General features: G+C 38.1%; 1 protein-coding gene across 1 annotated transcript in view; it reads left to right on the forward strand.

Annotated features, from left to right (window-relative positions):
• The first annotated feature begins 16279 nt into the window (after nt 1–16279).
• The window catches only part of LOC117323342 (TNF receptor-associated factor 3-like), a 41780-nt gene continuing 38761 nt past the window's right edge, over nt 16280–19298 (forward strand). Inside the window, exon 1 of the mRNA XM_033878501.1 lies at nt 16280–16443. Coding sequence (XP_033734392.1) covers nt 16321–16443 — 123 coding nt within the window. The 5' untranslated portion in view covers nt 16280–16320. The remainder of the gene's footprint in view (nt 16444–19298) is intronic.

Below are 19298 nucleotides of genomic sequence, written 5' to 3' on the forward strand. Positions count from 1 at the left end.
TTGGTAGTGTGTTTTTCAGCCAATCAGAGCAAGGTGCTTAACGAGGTTCTTAGATCGTAACACTCGGAACACCTCGGCCGATTCTCTACGGTCATCTAACCTCGGATGTATCACGGTATTTGATCACTCGGAACACCTCGGCCGATTCTCTACGGTGATCTAACCGTTCAATCGGAACACCTCGCCTCCGTCTGCGAACTAAGGGCAAATTTGTTGCAAATAAACTGGTTTAGGTTTGGGTTTATGGTTTAAACCTGGTTTTCAAAACGGTTTGTAAACTAAAACTAGTTTGCTCTTGAGAAACAAATGCGAAATTCTAGTTTTCAATATGGTGTCTTTGGGAGAAAAAGCTTCAGAGCAGTATTTGAAACGTTAATACCTCCTGAACGCACAAAAAATCCCCGAATCCCAAATTATGTTGAAGACATACTTCCACAATTCAATGCAATGACAAACACAAGGGAACACTGTCATACCAATGGGAAAACAATTATTAATATTTATAATTTATATTTTATTTGTCCAGTCAAATGACACTACAAGCCATAGCTGGCAAGTTTGGAGTACGTAGCGCACTTCAAGAGCACATTTTGCATGTTGACAACATTCGCCATCTTGTTTTCAGAAACGAAACCTTCCAAACCACAACCGGTGGTGGTTTGAATGGTTTAATAAACTAGTTTAGGTTTATCAGAAACAAATGAATGAACCGGTTTCAGTTTAAATGTGGTTTGAAACTGGTTTACTCAACAAATGGAAAGTTTACAGAACCGGTTCGAAACTAAAACTGGTTTTAGGAGAACAAATTCGCCCCTAGTTTCGGAGAAAATGACGAGGGGTTCCGATTGCTAACCGTTAGATGACCGTAGAGAATCGGCCGAGGTGTTCCGAGTGAGATCGTAAACGACACTACTATTAACGAACGACGAAGAACGACGACAACCTGGGAGTGGCTTATAAAGCTTTATATTAGCGGAGTGTCCGGTGATATATGCTGTCCGGTATTATATGGATCTCCCCTACTTTAGATCACGTGTCGGACACCTAAAATATACGCTATATATGCCATAGGGTGAGTGTTTTTGCACCCCCCGCAATTTGTTAAGTGATATTGAAAAAAAATGTTGTACTATCACTATCGAATTATCCCCCTTAGCGGATATCCGGTTCGTTTTGGCGTCTGTTTCAAATCTGTGCAAGGTATTTGATCTGTTTTCACTAATATATCATTATATGACATTCGCACACAGTATCCAGTATTCCTAACATAAGGCACAAAGCTCCATCCTGGCCATGTTTTCAAGCATCTAAACATTTGCTTCCGTTTCTTAACGAATTTGCGCCATTGCGGGGCGTGCGCATTCGTCACTGGACACTCGTTAGGCACACTCGCACACTTGAGTGTCCAAAGATGTTTTTCAGGCCCATGAATTCTTTGATTAAGATTTTGCTACATTGTTTTTTTGTCTCATGCTGTTAACACACGTGCCCTCCCTTCGGTACACCTGCTGCGCGTTACAATATTGTGCATATATACATGTCCAGTAATGGAAGGGAAGTAACTCGTATTGAACTTATAAATAGAATCTTTGCGTATATTGGAGTGATAACGTGAATAAATACCTCAATGAAATACATATGTAACAGTTTTCGTATAGTGGATGTTTCTCAGGTCCTACGACTGGGTTCCGTGTGTGCTACAACTAGACACACACGTAATCTGTCCGACACTCACCACTAGACTAAAACACAAAATAATAAGACCTAGCTGCAACTCCATATCTGCAGACACTGAAACAAATCCCGGTCCAAGGGCTCCTAGGTACCCCTGTGGGTCGTGTGGGAAGGCGGTCTCGTGGAAATCCAGCGCAATATGCTGTGATACATGCAATACCTGGTTCCATGTAGACTGCCAGGGAATGAACAGGTCATTCCTTAAGCACTACACGCCCATTGATGTGTCCTGGGAGTGCCTGAGCTGTGGCATGCCAAATTTCTCATCGACACTCTTTGACAACAACACAACAAACACATCCAACAGATTTACAAATCTTAGCACCATATCAGATGACCCTACCAGCCCTGGAATACCCACAGCATCATCATCCCCCATAAAAACCCATACTAACAGTACACAAAACAACAGATTCACAACACCAATCAGAATAGCTACAATCAATTTCCAATCTATATCAAACAAAAAACACGACCTAGACGAACTCATACACACACTCAAACCAGACATAATCATCGGTACAGAAACATGGTTAAACAACTCCATATCCTCACACGAATACTTCCCAATCGATCAGTACAATGTTTACAGGAAAGACCGCACCCCAAATAAACGAGGACAGAGTCACGGAGGTGTGCTCCTCGCCATCACAAACAAATACATGTCACAACAACTGCCAGACCTAGAAACAGACAACGAATCAATATGGGCCAGCATCACAATGTCCAACTCACATAACCTCACAATAGCATCATATTATAGACCACCTACAGACAAAGGCAACTCACTCCAACAACTAGAAATTTCCATGCACAGACTCAACTCAAACAACAACAACAACACAATCATATACATCGGTGGTGATTTTAATCTCCCCCACATAGACTGGCAGACACATCAAACTATAACAGGTAAACCAGACCAAATCCAACACCAACACCTACTTGACATCATAGCTGACAACTCACTCACCCAAACCACAAACATACCATACTTGACCTTGGACTAACTAACAGACCATCTATAGTAAACAAGACAGAGACAGCACCACCCATTGGCAAAGCAGACCATGACATAATATACACAGAAATAGATGTAAGACTGAAAAGAACACGCAAACAACCACGACACATATACACCTACCACAAAGCCAATTGGGACAACATAAAAGAAGACCTCGCCAAACTTGATATTGCACTTAACCAACAGACTGACAAAACAGCAAATGACATGTGGAACACGTTTAAATCGACACTCCACGAATCAGTAAGCAAAAACATACCTCAAAAACTCCTGACCTACAAACACCGACTTCCATGGATGACACACCCCCTACGCTGCCTCATAAAGCAGTCCAAACGTCTACACTCCAAAAGCCGCACTAACCACCACCTCACACAAAAATACAAAACCATAAAAGCAGAAGTACAGAAACAAACACGCAATGCATACCTAAACTACATAGAGAAAATGATCAAAGACATACCCATAAACGAACCAGATTCCCCACACTCTAACCGAAAATACAACCCCAAAAAACTATTCTCTTACATCAAAACCACAAGAAAAGAAAATACTGACATCACATCCCTTCGCAAAGACGGACATCTGACTACAGACCCAACCGTAAAAGCAAACACCCTCAATCATGAATTTCAAGCCGCGTTCACAACAGAACACAACAACAATATACCAGACAAAGGACCATCGCCACACCCCACCATGCCGCAAATCCACATAACACGCAACGGAGTAGACAAATTACTAGGAAACATAAATCCCCACAAAGCGACAGGACCTGACCAAATACACGGCAAAATTCTTAAACAGCTCAAAGACCCCATAGCACCCATACTCACAAAAATCTTCAACACTTCACTCAGCACAGGGACACTACCACATGACTGGAAACACGCAAATGTAAACCCAATATACAAGAAAGGAGACAAACACAACCCCACTAACTACCGCCCAATCTCACTCACCTGCATCGCATGCAAAATCATGGAACACATCATCACAAGCGCAACAATGAAACATCTAGAGGACAATAACATACTCTACAACCTCCAACACGGCTTCCGCTCCTCAAGATCATGCGAAACACAACTCGCCACATTCATACACGACCTAACACTTAATAACAATACAAACAAACAGACAGACATTGTCATAATGGACTTTGCCAAAGCATTTGACAAAGTCCCACACAAACGCCTCCAGTACAAACTCAAATACTACGGAATTACAGGGAACACACTCACATGGATTACAGACTTTCTAACACACCGCACCCAAACAGTACTACTTGAAGGGAAACAATCGGACAAAGTCCAAGTCACTTCAGGAGTACCTCAAGGAACCTGCTTGGGCCCCATACTCTTCCTCATATACATCAACGACCTACCAGACTACATCAAACACAGCACTCTCAGACTCTTCGCTGACGACAGCATCATCTACAAGACAATCGACAACATAAACGATGCACACAAATTACAACAAGACATAAACGCAGCAGGACAGTGGGAACAAGACTGGCTCATGAAATTTCACCCAAACAAATGCAATATCATATCCACTTCAAACAAACGCACCAAAACAACATACAACTATAAACTGCACGACCACACACTGCAACAAGTCGACGCCAGCAAATACTTAGGACTCACACTACAGAAAAATCTCAAATGGGATACACACATCAACAACATCACCGCAAACGCCAACAGATCACTAGGCTTCCTAAAACGCAACCTGAAAATAAACTCACAACATATAAAAGAACATGCATACAAAGCCCTAGTGAGACCCAAACTGGAATACTGCTCTTCCATATGGGACCCACACAACACAAACCAAATCAACCAAATAGAAAAAATTCAACGCAGAGCAGCACGATACGTACAAAACAGATACCACAACACAAGTTCAGTACAAGACATGATGGACAAACTCAACTGGCCCACACTTCAAACACGTAGACTCAAGACCAGACTCATACTATTATACAAAATCATTCACCATCATGTCGCAATAGACCCACACGGCATCATGCACCCAGCAGACCCTAGGACAAGGCAAACACACCCCTACACCTTCAGACACCTATCTGCCACCAATGACACATACAAATACTCCTTCTTCCCACACACAATAACACAATGGAACCTCCTCCCGGTGGCAGCAGTACAATGCACTACACTAGAGATCTTCAAGGCACATATACACAATGCAGCCCTTGATGATCTCAAACACACACCATAAACACACCCTCATAATGTTTTATCTTATAGTTTCCACTAAAAAAATTAAATTAAAAAAAACCCCTCTCACTGTAACCAAATCCCTGCACTGTTTTTAATTCTTTTAAAGCATAGTACAATCCTTCTCACAACCGTAATCGTCATTTTTGATGGAGGTTAGTCAACCAAAGAAGAAGAAGAACTATATACACCCCGGTATGCATCATGACATTGCAAAAGATAATCAACGAGCAGATATATTCACTTATATATTTATTTACACGACAGGAATACAACAATACAAGGCCTACAAATACAATCACAAACAACTCGCATACTGCACCCTCATATAACGTGATACGGAACAAGAACCCCCCCGACTAGGGCTACAGGTGTTTCCCTACTATAGATGACGAACAAAGGGACATAACTGGACATAGACGACGGAGACATATTATATACATGTACTATAGTGTAGACGACAGTAATTTAGAAGAGACATTAACTGCCGGTATCTGGTGATTCTCGGTCAGTTCCTATCTAAACTTCAGCCGGGAATCAGCAGATACCGCTGATAACATCACACCGAAACATAAATTTAGCGACCCAGGCCGAATAGGAATAAGACTAAACTTACCGGAATTACGTTGCGCCATGCAGGGTCTCAGTGTCTGACCAGTTCCGTGGTCCAAAACTTAGCCAGCACTGGCGAGAACCCCGCGAAACAGAATATATAGCCCCAGTAGCCCCACCCCCAGTCTGTATTTTCCCGTGCTACACGCGCATATACGTAGCCAACTACCCGAACCAGCTAGGCTACACGTACCCTGTTACCAAATATAACCAGGGGAAAACCCTACGTCACCAACGCTAGGTGGCGCTAGTTCTTACTACCCAGCATGGCCGACAGACGATCACGGAGGTTAAAATACAAACAGAACCAATCCTGCTACACATACATGTATATATCCTAAAATAATTATATAAAGTATAGGCCTATATTCAAAGAAAAAATACGAAAAGTTTCTTAATTGCATTTTTGCCAGTGAAATATGGAAATTTTATCAAACTAATAAAACCAGGGACGTTATATGTCCCTGATAAAACTTATATTTTCACTGCAGCAATATTAATAAGCAGTGAAAATATAAGTGCAGTGAAAATATAAGTTTTGCACTGAAAATAAAAGTTTTCCGTTTTTGACCAATCAGAGCTAACCTTTGTCTTCATCTCATTGAAACTTGCTGATTTTCCAGTTGAAGCAGATATGGATTCATTGGTTTATTTTGCTGTATTTCTGAAATATTCTGACTAGTTTTTGACAAAATACTCACTTGATGTTAGCTATTCATGCACAGATTCTCCGATAACAGCAGAAAACGCTTAGATTGCACTGATCAGTCCTTTCAAAATGGGGCCGTCAAGTTGACCTGAAGTAACGTACGTACGTCACAAAGAGATGACGTCATTACTGATTGACACTATTAATTTTTCGATGTTTTAATTTTTCAGATGGTGGGCTATTCAAATCGCCTTGCGTCCATGGTCTGTCCATCCATCCGTCCGTAAACAATTCTTGTTATCGCTGTTTCTATGAAAAAAATTTATATGTAGGTTAATTGCCCTTGGTCCGTAGTTATGCATATTGCATTTTGGGACCGATCGGAAAGCAACATGGCTGACAGGCAGCCATCTTGGATTTTGACAATTGAAGTTTGTTATTGCTATTTCTCAGAAAGTTTTGAAGGGATCTTTCTGAAATGTAATATGTATGTTCCACTTGCTCCTTTATTATGCATGCTGCATTTTTGAACCAGTAGGAGAACAACATGGCCGACAGGCAGCCATCTTGTATTTTGACCATTGAAGATTGTTATCGCTATTTCTCAGAAGGTACTGAAGGGACCTTTCTGAAATTTCATATATAGGTTCCTCTTGGCCCCTCGTATTGCATTTTGGGACCAATCTGAAAGCAACATGGCTGACAGAGAGCCATTATAGCTAAATCTCAAATTTCATAATATATAGGTTTCCCTTGTTTGAAAAGTACTGTATAATATTTCCATGTTTTTATATAATTTTGTTGTTGTTTGTATGATGAGATGAATTGATGATTGACGCCATAGACTCTTCTTCTTCATATTTATTATGTATATGTTTCACATATACATATATACATGTCAGGTATTTACAATGTATGTTCAGTGAGAGAGATAGAGTTGTAAAGTGTATCCCCGACCAGCCTACTGGCCGGGACTGACCCGAGGACCAGTCACCTATGGTCCAAAGGCTCTCTGTGTGCCTCCTGTCTCTCTGTGTCTGTCTCTCTGTGTCTGTCTCTCTGTGTCTATATATACTAGGGACGATGTGAATTACATAATCCAAAACACTAAATACTTAGGTAAATAGACAGAGTTCTGATGTAAATGGCATTATATACCCAGGGGCAGTGTACGTGTCAACAGGTAGTAACCACGTCTACACATATATTGCCCTTTGGACATACCGTGCCCTCTGAATATAAATTTCCGTAATCTTAAAAATTTTGGTAGATTTTAAAATACATGTATATCATTATACATGGCTTTTTCTCACTTGTTTGGGATGGGGCCTTTTTGTCTCATTTTGGGAAGAAAATTGGTGAATTGGGAAAGAGTTTTTCAGGAGTAAACTGCAAATTTTGGGAATTTGGCTTTAAAATGAAATAAATCCAATTGGGAATGGGGCCCATTAACGGCCCCAAAAGCCCCCAGAAAAAGCCCTGTTATACTTCAACTGGACGGATGTTTCTCAATTTACACAGATAAGTAAGAGGATTAGGAAGGAAAAAATAGAGAGTAGATCAATCTGACATGGAACCTATAAAGATCATTCAATGGTGGGCACCAAGATCCCTCTGGGATCTCTTGTTTAGTATGTGAAATGCATTAAAAAGAAAATTGAAAGGTTTCCTCCTTAATATAACATATATTTCAATCGTATGACAGAATATTTCAATATTTTTCACTATTTTCAAGATTTTACTGCAGTACATTGTACTTAGAATGATTGCATATTAAACTGAATCACTCTATGTTGTATCAAGTATCATATGTGTAGACTGTCAAATTGTAGTCAGTACAATCCTTAGAAGCTAAGGCAAAAGTCTGATCATAATTATAATTATTTATGTGCATTTTAAGCAATGCTGTTAATTGTTAAATTAGGAGACATTAAGTGCAGTCTCACCTTGGATCCATTTACATTTTGTATTTTGTTTTGGTCGGAAATTTAACCTTTTTTTTCACGGAAACAACTTAGTTTTGATGTGATGTGTTTGGTTTTTGGGTGATAAAGAAATTATGTTTACTGTATAGTGCTATGTAATAAAAAATGTTAAAAAATTGATAATTATTTTATTATTATTTGTTGTCTATCATATTACCAATGTCTGTTATCAAACAAAACAATGAATTGTTGTTTCCTCAACAAACACATTGATACAGTGGAAAAATAATATATCATCATTTTTAGGTCACCTTAGACAAAGTTTCAAGCGAATTATATAACTGTCTTTTTATCTGTCGTCCGTCCATAAATAATTTACATTTTTGATTCCATTGCTATAGCAATCATGCAAGTGATTTGCCAGAGTTACAGTTCTGAAATAACTTATAACTGATATATATGTCCTTGAGATTGAATCAATAAAATCTAGAATTTGCTCAAGTTATTTTTGCAATATTTTTAAATCTGAAAAAAGAAAATTTCTGATAATAACAGTCATATTTTGCATGCTTGCTGTTGTTTTTGAAGTTCAAAGGTAAAATGTATAGGTAGTCTGGGCTTCCGTGATGGAAATAGCAATTATTTGGTTACAATTTTATGTTTCAGAAATGGCGATTTCCCTGGGGTCTATGAGCTCATCATCAATTTCTATACAACAGACACCTCCAGGGAATCCAATCTTTGTCAATCTTGACTCAAAGTATAAATGCCTCAAATGCAGGTATGGTATGAAATTAAATACATCAAACACTTGCAATTGGTTGCTGAAAACTGGAAACTTGCCAGCTTTTTGAAAATCAAAAGAAATGTCAATGAAAACCAGAAAAGACTAAAAAAGATGAGATCATTTATAACTCGGAACCAGGATTTCACAATATTGTATATGCAGTATCAAAACCAGGTCTTATGGAACCAGTAATTTGCAATTAAAACATGAGAACAGGGGTAAAAGGCTAGGCCAGATCACGGATGGGGAACCAGAATGAGAATAGCTATTTGGATATATGTGATCGGCATTTTTTAAGGAACTGGCAAGAAAAGATGTTATTAAACATTTTCTTCAGGTTTGTATGAAAGTCAATAGGCTAAATTTATAGGCACACGTAAGTATGTTAAATGCAAAGTTTTTGTGACTACATCAGATAAAAGAAATTGTTCGATGAAGATGACAGTATAGTCACTGAAACATCATGTTTCAGACTAATACTGGTTGGGATAAATGCAAGTCTATATAATTATTAACACATGGAAAAGGTTGAACCATAAAACGCTGAAGTACTCGGTAAGTGTAGTAAAAGAAAACTGGTTTGATGCTTATTAACTTTGTATGATATAATCAGGGACGTTACATACAGGGATTGGAAACTGTCTCAATATATCTGTTTGTAACGACGTAGCAAGATGACATCGAGTTGACTACATTACGTATACCTCATTGTGAACCACTTTTCTCCTAAAATTCTCGTCCAATCGTTTCAATTTTTTTTCATTATTCTAATCGCCTTTTGTCCATAGTCGTGCGTCCGTAAACAATTTACATTTTCGACTTCTTCTCCAAAACCCCTAAACCAAATTCAATGAAATTTTGCTGGAAGCTTCTATGGCTAGAGGTCAACCAAAATTGTGAATTATATGGCCCACCCCCAAGGGGCCTGAGGGGCGGGGCTAAAAAGGGTCAAATTGACTCAAAATCTTCTTCTCAAGACCCAAATAAGGTAGAATCAAATACTTTTCATAGATGGAAAGGTCTAAGTTGATCAGAGATACGAAATGGAATATTACAACAATCAGTATCATATCACAGGGACCTGAAATATTTAAATTTTGATAATAGAAATACTTACGGATTGTAAACCTAAGATGTGTATTTCATTTTTCAACAATTGTATTGCATTTCAATTTGTTGAGCTCTGATTTTGTGCTAGTTTTTAGACAATACCTATTTGTACTTCTCTATTTTGGCTTTTGATTGATGTATACAAAAACATTTACGATTTCAGAAAGGTACTAAGAGATGCTGTGCAAACTTTATGCGGTCATAGGATGTGCGAGGTCTGTGCATTCAAGGTGTTTGATGAACCACCTCCTATCAGGTGTCCTGGGAACGAAGAATCATGTGTACCAATCTTAAAAAAGGAAGAGGTAGGTTACAGGGAATGGTTGGGTAAGACACATGATTATCTTCCCGTCTTTAACATCAATTTCAGCTGGTCATTTTATTCCTCCCCATTCGTTCATCTGTCCATCTGTCAGTTTGTCCTCTCAGTTTTCCACACTTTTTTCAGTTATGCTTCAAGGTATGTTGATGAAAGTTGGTATGTAAGTTCAGTACGAGTAGTTACAGATCAAGTTCGAGTTTTGGGTCAAGGTCAAGGTCAAGGTAACTGTTCCTATTTTTAGCGGGGCCGGTAGGGGACATGTACTACTTAGGCAATACCCAGCATGCTTGTTTGACACATTTTTAACCCTCGACGAAATGTTGCATATGTAACCGAAAACTGTTCCTGCTCTACTGGCTTTACTAATAACCCAACTGTCCCGAACCTTTATACACTTACTCGCAATCATCATCTCTTGTTCGAGTCAGCATTTCAACTACCTCGAGTCAAAATGAAGTCAAAGTTGCTATGAATAGGTTTTCGATGACCTTATTCTACCTACTTCATGAATGATCTGATTGTCCTAAAATTTTGTGCACTTAACGAGAACCGTCATCTTGTAAAAGTTTGCATTTCAGCCACTTTGGGTCAAAATTAAATTCATGATTATAGTTCTTTGAGCAAGGGGATTTATAATGGTTGTGATGTCTTGCTATTCTTTTTTGTCATTTGGTCATTGGAAGGCATTTTATGGTTATAGACAAAGAAAATTGACTAATTTTTAGGCAGTCTGCTCCATTGTCAAAACACAGATATATAAAACAATACAATTGTACTTAAGACAGAATATTAAACTTATCGATAGGTACCTTTCTAAGGCAGGAAACTTTGACAATTACATCAATCTAACATAGAAAAGCTTTCAGTCAGAACCGCCCATCTTCATACAACTCATAAACCATTCCTGATTTCAATAATTTCTTGAGTATTGAGCTGAGTAAATAGGTAAGTGATAAACATTTATATACATTGTGTTATTTTAAGTACAATTATAGTACATGTTCATATGTTACATGTGTATGTTGAAGATATTTCGAGATCCAAGCGCGCGGCGTGAGGTCGGAGCACTTCCTGTGTATTGTACCAACAAGGATCATGGATGCCAGATGGAAATGCAATGGAAAAAACTAGCGGTAGGTATACAGGTATTATATATGTTGTACATCAGTCAGTCCTCAAATTGCCACCTGTGTTAAGTGACCACCTTTCTTATATGCATTGCATTAGGTCAGCAGCTCGCTGGAATGAAGGTCTACCTATTGTGTTCAAATGAACATTGACCCACTTGCAGGGTCACAACATATTCTCAATGATGGAGAAGAAAAGATTATGAGTTGAATGATCTTGGGCTATTTCACAGGGATTAAATGTGTTGAAACTTTTAACATCTACCAAACTGAGAGGTCCAGATTAAAGATATTACAGCAGTAGCATGCCTGGATGAAGGGCTGTCAGGTTTGTTCAGATGAAATAGCTCTACCAACTTTCAAGTTCACAGAGGTTTGAATACTTAACTGAACTCCTTTCAATAATTACCATTATAGGCCCAGAGTTACGATACAGGGCCAGTAGCATGAAGGACTACCTGGAAGATGACCTTTGCTGTCTTTCAAAGTGACAGGTGTAAAATGTAATGAGATACTTAAATATTTGTTATTGAATACAAAAATGCTAGGTGCTCTTGCTATTAGAATGTATTAATTACTGTAAAGAAAGGGTAAGAATTTGAAATTCATATTCATTGCCAAAAACAACAAAATGTACTGTAACATGATTTATATCTTTCAACAAAGACTTCTATTCGGACACTTGTTGGGATGAACTGCTGAAAAACTGAATCCTAAAAGTACACAATGTTTGCCACCATTAAGTTTCACAAACATTGATTGCACTGGTTACGATATATGTTTCCTACAGGTAGTAGAAAAGGCTTTTAGAAAGAAGTGTTTGTCTTTTTTTCGAATCAGGGTTAACCATTTTGTGTGGTTGGACTTTTCATAATCCAGTACATGTATATTTATAATAATAAGTGTAGACTTGTAACTACTAAGACCTATAGCTATTATATGCTAGAAAGAGATTATACAGTGTAGCTAGCATGACCTACTATAAACTCACTGACTCTTCAGACTTTGTGCTTAGCTGCATTTCCTAATGTAGCTGTAGTGATTTTACGCCCCAGTAAATCCTGTCATTTACACTTACAGGAACATAACTACGATTGAAATAAAAACAAGAAAGGGAAGAGAGGCAATTGACACCTGTTGCCAGGATTCTAATAAGTTTAACCGCTGATTGGTTACAGTAGTTACCAACATTTTTTTGCCTTAGGGAGGCCATCTTCAAGAAAAACTGATGTGGTCAAAGCTTTTGCTGAATTGTGATAAGTCTAAAGTTGGTCACACTCTAGCTTATAACAATAATTGATATTTTATTATTTTATACTAAGAGGTAGATATACTATCTCAGTCATTTAAAACCTGTTCGTTTACATATATGTAATCAGTTTGTATTACACATACTATGCCACTCTTGGGCAAGGGAGGAGAGGACCTCTTTCTCTGACTCCAAAAATCATTAAATAATCGTACATACAATGTATTTGATAGCATTTATCTACTGCATACCGTTTATTTGACAGATTCTACTGATTCATCATTTCTGACATCTTAAAAACAAATTCTGTGTTGAACTAGAGTTAGTGTAAAGTTTCATGTTTGTTTACAATTGTTAAGATTCAGTTTGTTGGAACAAAATTTAATACACTGGTGAGTATTTAAACCAAGACAGCAAGTTTATGACAGCCTTTTTAGCTCACCTGAGCCAAAGGCTCATGTGAGCTTTTGCAATGGGGTATCATCCGGCGTCTGTTGTGCGTCGTGCGTCGTGCGTCGTCCGTTAACTTTTTTTAACCGAGAGTGTTGAAATTCGCATTGAATGATTAGTTAGAAGGTCCTGACTAGATATTTGTATTCATTAAGTGAAAATAAAATTCAAGATGGCTGCCATGATCGCCATCTTTGAAATTATGTTTTTACTTATAACTCCAATATTATTAGCTTCGTAGTAAGAAGACTTTCTAGGAATGTTCTAGTGACATTTCTGAATAAGAGGTGTTGTTTCAAAAATTCATTGAATTTACAAGATGGCCACAACAGCAATTATCATCTGATGAGCTATGGAAAAGCACTTTATTTTTTGTTTGTGAACAAGATATCTAATGACTGGAACATCGTATAGAGTTGATTTTCAATAAGAAGGTTCAGATAGTAATGATAAAGAGTCGAGTTTAATTTGGAGTATAATGAGTGGTTGATTTTTAATTAATTTAATTGTATGGTTTGTACCTGTCTGTATACACTGTATACACTGTATATATCTTCAGTGTGAACATTGCTGCTAGGGGTCCCAAATGGGGGGTTCTGTAGAACATTTCTTTGTTTAAGATAACTAGGCTTTTGGATTTTCTACTCTCTGATACCAGTTAGTTTTGATGAGAAAACCTGTTAGCTTAATCTCTGCATGAAACCATAGTATTGCTGGTTTAGGGTCACACAGGAAAACAATAAAATTAATTAGATAAAGGGCAGCAGAGGTCTTGGAATGGAGCCCTATCTCCAGAGCTGCCCAGTTACCCAGTGTCTAGCTTTAATGTGTAAATATGGTAAATATCAGAAAACTTCTGATAATTTAATCAAATTTGGAGATAGTCTAAATATATATTATGTAGTGATACTGTGCAAGTGGTTCATAGGGGGATGTAAAAAAATGATACGGGGCTATAATCACAGCAGGTGAGCGTTTAGGCCTATAGGCCTCTTGTTATCCCCTCGCGACGAAAGTCGGGGAGGGGATATAGCGTTCCGTTCGTACGTACGTAAGTACGTACGTATGTTCACTTTTTGTCAGCGCTCTTGCGACTTCATTTTTGAACGGATTCTGACCAAACTTCATATATGGGTCCAGCATGGGAATACCTCGAACGAGTTCGTGTTTCAGGGTGCCAAGGTCAAGGTCAAGGTCAGCGTTACTATTTATAGAAAATTTCAGCACTCTTGCAACTTCAATTTTGAACGGATCCTGACCAAACTTCATATATGGGTCCAGCATGGGAATACCTCGAACGAGTTCGTGTTTCAGGGTGCCAAGGTCAAGGTCAATGTTACCATTACTATTTATAGAAAATCTTTGTCAGCACTCTTGCAACTTCATTTCTGAAAGGATCCTGACCAAACTTCATATATGGGTCCAGCATGGGAATACCTCGAACGAGTTCGTGTTTCAGGGTGCCAAGGTCAAGGTCAAGGTCAGCGTTACTATTTATAGAAAATCTTTGTCAGCGCTCTTGCGACTTCAATTGAAGGATCCTGACCAAACTTCATATATGGGTCCAGCAAGGGAATACCTCAAACGAGTTCGTGTTTCAGGGTGCCAAGATCAAGGTCAAGGTCACCATTACTATTTATAGAAAATCTTTGTCAGCACTCTTGCAACTTCATTTCTGAACGGATCCTGACCAAACTTCATATATGGGTCCAGCATGGGAATACCTCGAACGAGTTCGTGTTTCAGGGTGCCAAGGTCAAGGTCAAGGTCAGCGTTACTATTTATAGAAAATCTTTGTCAGCACTCTTGCAACTTCAATTTTGAACGGATCCTGACCAAACTTCATATATGGGTCCAGCATGGGAATACCTCGAACGAGTTCGTGTTTCAGGGTGCCAAGGTCAAGGTCAAGGTCAGCGTTACTATTTATAGAAAATCTTTGTCAGCACTCTTGCAACTTCAATTTTGAACGGATCCTGACCAAACTTCATATATGGGTCCAGCATGGGAATACCTCGAACGAGTTCGTGTTTCAGGGTGCCAAGGTCAAGGTCAATGTCACCATTACTATTTATAGAAAATCTTTGTCAGCACTCTTGCAACTTCATTTCTGAACGGATCCTGACCAAACTTCATATATGGGTCCAGCATGGGAATACCTCGAACGAGTTCGTGTTTCAGGGTGCCAAGGTCAAGGTCAGCGTTACTATTTATAGAAAATCTTTGTCAGCGCTCTTGCGACTTCAATTTTGAACGGATCCTGACCAAACTTCATATATGGGTCCAGCAAGGGAATACCTCGAACGAGTTCGTGTTTCAGGGTGCCAAGGTCAAGGTTAAGGTCAGCGTTACTATTTATAGAAAATCTTTGTCAGTGTTGCGACTTCATTTTTGAATGGATCCTGACCATAATTATAATAACTATCAGGAAATGAAGTTGCTAGTGTGATGCTTAACCAGATACTGTTGAATGCATAACAATGTATACCATATTTATCTGGCAATGAGCCCATGCCTGATAATAAGCCCATCCATGTCTATTGCAGTTCAGTGCAAATGACAACTGATGTTATTTCAATGTCCTGCAATTACCCCACCCCCCATTTTGTGTCAGAGTTCATGTGTTAGCATGCGAGGGGATTTGTATCGTTTGCGATGCCTTGTTTCATATTGAAATGACTTCCTTTCAAAACTTAACATTTGACAGGTTATCCTTAATGGTATTGCTTTATTATCCTTCCTGCTTTGTCATACATTTACATGAATTTATTTTTGGTGAAGAAATTTTTTTTTTTTATATAATATTGGTCTGTGAAAGTATGTCATATAAAATCTTGTCAAATGATGCTGTGGCAACTTTGGGGCAAACTTTACATTGATGATCCTTAGAAGTATTTGTAATTAATCATTAATTTCAGACTGGATGGTGACCTGGTACAGATTTATCTTTTACCCAGGGTGGCATGAAGCTGGCAGAAACTTTTCTTTTGTTTTTCTTGTTGAGATACAGAAGTAAAAGTGTGAAAATTCCTGCTTTGAACAGGAGCATGAACTAAGCTGTGATTACAAGCCCGTACGGTGTAGCTATATGAATAATGGATGTGGTGTACAAACCATCAGACAGGCATTGGAGGAACATTTGAAGGGATGTGAATACAGAATTGTAGTCTGTACATACTGTGGAGAGGATGTCATCTTCAATCAAAAACAGGTAATCACGTTCACATATATAGATAACAGTTTTTTAGGTGAATGGAAAAGAGACCATTATGTTAACACCATACAATATATTATTATACATTAATGGCTGGCTTTGCAGATTGTAATCAAATCTCTATAAACTGTTAATTTAAGTGCAGTACAGCTAAACAGCTGTGATGTAGGAAATAATCTTGTCAATGTTAATTACAGTTCAGTTATATATTTATAGATATATACATGTATATATGTTTAATAAGGTAAAATCAACATGGTAGTTGTTTTGCTGACATTTTCAGCGCTTAATTAGAAGCTATCTTGAGGCGATTGCTTTTATGACTTGGTAACAACATTATATAATGCAACACAGACTGTGACAGTGAACACAGTTAAATACGATGGCCTTAGTAGCTACATTGGTAGCGTGGTTCATCATTTAACACTGGTGTGGTGATGACGAAACTGACTGCAATTTTTTTCTTTTTTTTAACTCGCATACATAGAGGATATTGAATGGTTTTCCATTTAATATAATATATATTTCACGAGTATGACAGAATGTTGATATTTTCACGAGTGCGAAGCACAAGTGAAAAATATCGAAATATTCTGTCATACGAATTAATCTATTCAATTTTCTTTTTTTTTTGCATTTCATAAACTTAAAAACAAAATTAAAAACAGAAATATTAATAGTGTCAAAAAGTGTGGGAATCAGTAATGACGTCATCTATTTGTGACGTTACTACACGTCAACTTGACAGCGCCATTTTGAAAGGACTGATAAATGCAATTTAAGCATTTTCTGCTGTTATAGGAGAATCTGTGCATAAATAGTTAATGTCAGGTGAGTATTTTGTCAAAAACTATATATATGATTGGTCAGAAATGGAAAACTTATCTTTTCACTGCAAAACTTATATTTTCACTTCAAAATCTTTCTTACGTTTTCATTGTTCATTGCTGCAGTGAAAATATTTAAGCATTGAACTGTTACCAAATGGTAGTATACAGTCGATATGAATACATTTTGGGTGACAGATAAATAGATTGTCGCCCGATAGGGCGAAATGAAATATTTATCTGTCACCCAAATTGTATTTATATCAACTGTATACTACCATTTGGTAACAGTTCAATGCTTATATTTACATTCATAAAGATTTTAAGGTCACCTGAGACAAAGTCTCAAGTGACCTTTTCTAATCCCCTTTTGTCCGTCGTCGTGCGTCGTCCGTCCGTAATCAAATTACATTTTCCACTTCTTCTCCAAAACCCCTAAACCAACTTCAATGAAATTTGGCAGGAAGCCTCTATGGCTAAAGGTCGACCAAAATTGTAAATTATATGGTCCCCACCCCCCAGGGGCCTGAGGGGTGGGGCTAAAAAGGGTAAAATTGACTAAAATTTCAAAAATCTTCTTCTCTACTCTCAGATATGGTGGAATCAAACACTCTTCATAGATGGAAGGGTCTTAAGGTGCTTTACCAAAATTGTAAATTTCATGACCCAGGGGTCTTAACTTTGCCCCTGGGGCGGGGATAAACTTTACTATAGTTTATATTGGGAAATAACATTTTTGACTTTTATTTGTTTTCTTTCTTTTGGAATTCATTCTAATTTGGTAAACATTGTCAGCATGGGATGACAGTTTGATGGCATGCAAATGTTGGCCCTGACTGACCCCCAGGGGCTGATGGGCGGGGCTAAAAAGGGTCAAATTGACTGAAATTTCAAAAATCTACCTCTCAAGACCGAAATAAGGTGAAATCAAATACTCTTTATAGTTGGAAGGGTCTTAAGGTGCTTTACTAAAATTGTGAATTTCGTGACCCTGGGGTCACAAGTTTGCCCCTGTGGAGGGGGTAAACTTTACTATAGTTTATATAGGGAAATCACTTTTTTGACTATAATTTGTTTGATTTCTATTGGAATTCATTCTAATTTGGTTAACATTATCAGCTTGGGATTGTAGTTTGATGGTATGCACATGTTGGCCCTGACTGACCCCAGGGGCTGATGGGCAGGGCTAAAAAGGGTGAAATTGACTGAAATTTCAAAAATCTTCTTCTCAAGACCCAAATAAGGTAGAATCAAATAATCTTTATAGATTGAAGGGTCTTAAGGTGCATTACTAAAATTGTGAATTTCGTGACCCTGGGGTTTCAAGTTTGCCCCTGGGGAGGGGGTAAATTTTACTATAGTTTATATTTGGAAATCACATTTTGACTGATTTGTTTGATTTTTTTATTGGAATTCATTCTAACTTGGTTAACATTTTCAGCATGGGATGAAAGTTTGATAATATGCATATGTTGGCCCTGACTGACCCCTAGGGTCTGATGTGCGGGGCCAAAAAGGGTTAATTAGATTAACTGAAATATTTCAAATCTCAGGTGACCGTTTAGGCCCATGGGCCTCTTGTTATGATGCGTTTAAATTTGCCGCTTTCTCTATCACTGACGTCATCAAGTTCAAATACTGGAACAGCCGAAATTTCCAGAAGGAATAATATAATCCCTGATGTCGTTATTAATAGCAAGTACATAAGATAATTTTTGTACACATTTGGCTTTATTTTTTATTAGCTCACCTGGACCGAAGGGACGGGGCCCAATAGGGGAAATAGAGGTAATTCCTTTAAAGCGCTACTAGGCATAAAGTTATGAATGGATTTGAACCCAATTTGGTCAGAAACATCCTTGGGGGAAGGGGAACAGATTTTGCATAAATGGTGACTCTGACCCCAGAGGGGCCAAAAGGGCGGGGCCCAATAGGGGAAATAGAGGTAATTCCTTTAAATCGCTACTTGTTGTTAAGTTATGAAGGGATTTGAACCCAATTTGGTCAGAAACATCCTTGGGGGAA

The sequence above is a fragment of the Pecten maximus genome, chromosome 3, assembly GCF_902652985.1.
Source record: "Pecten maximus chromosome 3, xPecMax1.1, whole genome shotgun sequence".
NCBI lineage: Eukaryota > Metazoa > Mollusca > Bivalvia > Pectinida > Pectinidae > Pecten > Pecten maximus.